Source organism: Scomber japonicus, chromosome 21 (genome assembly GCF_027409825.1).
Source record: "Scomber japonicus isolate fScoJap1 chromosome 21, fScoJap1.pri, whole genome shotgun sequence".
NCBI lineage: Eukaryota > Metazoa > Chordata > Actinopteri > Scombriformes > Scombridae > Scomber > Scomber japonicus.
The window spans coordinates 862,781-865,280 of record NC_070598.1 but is presented as its reverse complement, the minus strand read 5'-3'; the positions used below and the strand labels follow the sequence as shown (position 1 = coordinate 865,280).

The 2,500-nt window shown below is 43.3% G+C and overlaps 2 protein-coding genes across 2 annotated transcripts in view; one reads left to right on the top strand and one right to left on the bottom strand.

Moving 5' to 3' along the window:
- LOC128382139 (activin receptor type-2B-like) overlaps window positions 1-1,730 on the bottom strand; it is a 6,974-nt gene extending 5,244 nt beyond the window's left edge. The window contains exons 1-3 of the mRNA XM_053342133.1: window positions 1,565-1,730; window positions 1,341-1,484; window positions 819-967 (exon numbers count right to left, since the gene is read on the bottom strand). Coding sequence (XP_053198108.1) covers window positions 819-967; window positions 1,341-1,484; window positions 1,565-1,606 — 335 coding nt within the window. The 5' untranslated portion in view covers window positions 1,607-1,730. The remainder of the gene's footprint in view (window positions 1-818; window positions 968-1,340; window positions 1,485-1,564) is intronic.
- The window catches only part of LOC128382757 (uncharacterized), a 371,423-nt gene that overhangs the window by 119,582 nt on the left and 249,341 nt on the right, over window positions 1-2,500 (top strand). The window lies entirely within an intron of this gene.

Sequence of the window (2,500 nt, the reverse complement as noted above, 5' to 3'; positions counted from 1 at the left end):
TCCTCCCTCCTTCCTCTTTGACGTTAGGCTGATTCACAAACTGAACTATCACAGCAGGGACGGATATGAAGGCTGCAACCTTTTTACTTTTAAAGAGCTTCATGACTTGTTGTTCCAGTGTTTGTAGCTCATCTGTCGGAGCGTCTTTGTATTTATTAGAATTAAGCCTCCTCCCCTGCTGGAACATTTGGAGCAGAATCAAAGTTTTAGATCAGGTATTGACGTCACGTTACTCCAAGCACCAGTGTGTCAGACTGAAAGAATCAATGAACGCAAACGGAAAATAATATTCATAAGTATGTTTTAATTAGTGTATAATAAAAAGGCCTTTATATCTACAGGGTGAGCGGGACTCTAGAGATGCTTTCCAGTACCTTTTAAAAAGTGTCTGATGAGGCAGAATAGGTTTAGTATTTGTGTAACACGCTGCTGCTGTTCCATGAGAAGCTCACTGAGTCCAAAAGAGGTTTCAGAGTTTTAATGAATGAAATGAATACTACAGCGGCTTTCCACGCACCCATAGGATGTTATATGTGTATCAGAGCAAACAAACAGTGATAATAAAATGCGCTCAACAAAACTTACGGCTACCTAGACTCGCCTCCCTCTCCAGTGCAGGTGAAGCAGGTACTGATATAACCTACCGGCTGTGGCTACAGTGCCCACGTGACCCCAAACACTGCATATCACCATGGCAACAAGACAAAGCCAATTAACACAGAATAACTAATAAACAAATCAATATATGGCTCCTGCAGTCTCTAAATCCTACACACTGCTCCTTTAAATGACTAACAGTTAGGGTTAGGCAGGCAGACCTGTGAGCGATGGCCGGTTTGGGTCCCTCTCCTTTCTGTCGGGGGATGTCCTCGTGCAGGTAAGCCAGACCACACACCATCGACTCGGCTATGTGACACAGCTCGGACCAGCTGATGATGTTCCCCTTCAAGAAGTCAGACAGAGAGCCCTGCAGAGACACGCACACACTTACAGCTGTCTATTAATGAGTCCTATAATACTAAAATAATAATAAAACCATGTAATGCAGAATGAATCAGTTTTAGAGAGCTCTACATCATGAGTGTAAAAACTGGAGCTCTCTCTCTCTCTCTGTCTCTTTTTCTTTCTCTCTCTCTCTCTCTCTCTCTCTCTCTCTCTCTCTCTCTCTCTCTCTCTCTCTCTCTCTCTGTCTCTCTCTCTCTCTCTCTGTCTCTCTCTCTTTTTACCAGTTTAGAAAAAGTGAAAGTAAAAAGAACATTGAAGTAGTCAGTGATACTTCAGTAGGAACAGAGAGTGGGTCTATTTTATGGTAAGTTCCTGTTTTTAGTTCTCGTTCTCACCCTCTCATGAAACTCGGTGATGATCCAGAGTTCAGCCTCCAGGTGACTCCCTCGTCTCTCTGCAGCGATGTACTTCAGGATGTTCTCGTGCCTCATCCCCGGCGTGATGAATATATCTTTCTCATTCTGCCACGACTCTTTATTCTGTCAGAGAAGAAGAACGACGTGTTCAAAGGTTTCAGGATTCAGGAGATGCTGTCGTCAGGAACACAATGAGTCTGTACCTGGATGGGGAAGATCTTGACGGCCACGTATTGGTTCATCATCTGGCCCTTCCAGACGCAGCCGAAGCGCCCCCTAGCCTTCACCTCCAGCAGCTGCAGCGGCTTGAGACCCAGCAGGGGGGAACCAGGCGGAGGACCAGGATCCTGGAGCACAGAGAGGAGAGCAGGGCTTCATTTACATCACTAAACTGGCTAATTCAAATTATTCAGGGTTTATAATAACTAGGGCTGTCAGCGTTAACGTATTAATCACGATTAGATTAATGCAATCCATAACGCGTTAATATTTTTTAATGGCATTTTAATGTGTCAAGCCTTTTTGTCCCTTCTCCTCCCCCGTAGACGGCTCCTCTAGCTGTAGCGCTATGCTTTGAAGTGGCCTCCTGCAGTAAACCTACCGCGCTGATGGAAAGTAAGAGAGCTACTGGACTTTTGAACGGCTTGTTTAACTTTAAAACACTTCCAGACGCTTCAGTTGACAAGTCAAAAGTAAAATGCAACCTGTGTCAAACGGAGTTTAACTACCACCGGAGTACGTGGAGTTTGAGTTAGCACCTCCACGCTAAACACCCAGGTGCAGCCAAGCCAGCCTCAGCTCCACCAAAGGACCATTTTGGAGTGTGGGAGTCGCAGCAGAGCCGTGATTGATTCCCAGTTAAGACACTCTGGTAAGAAATGCTTTACATTATGGGCTTAAAACTGCCTTCAAATGGAAAATAACAGGATTTTAAACATGACATTCAAAACATGATTAATCGTGATTAAAAAAATGAATCGTTTGCCAGCCCTAATATATATATATGAAACTTCCATCAAACTGCAGATGATGGACAAGCCTGTATAAATGACTCATGCACTGAAATAATAAACTATATTTGTATAATTGAAATGACAAAAGTTCAATTATACAAAAATTAAAAAAAGAAAAAAAAAGTA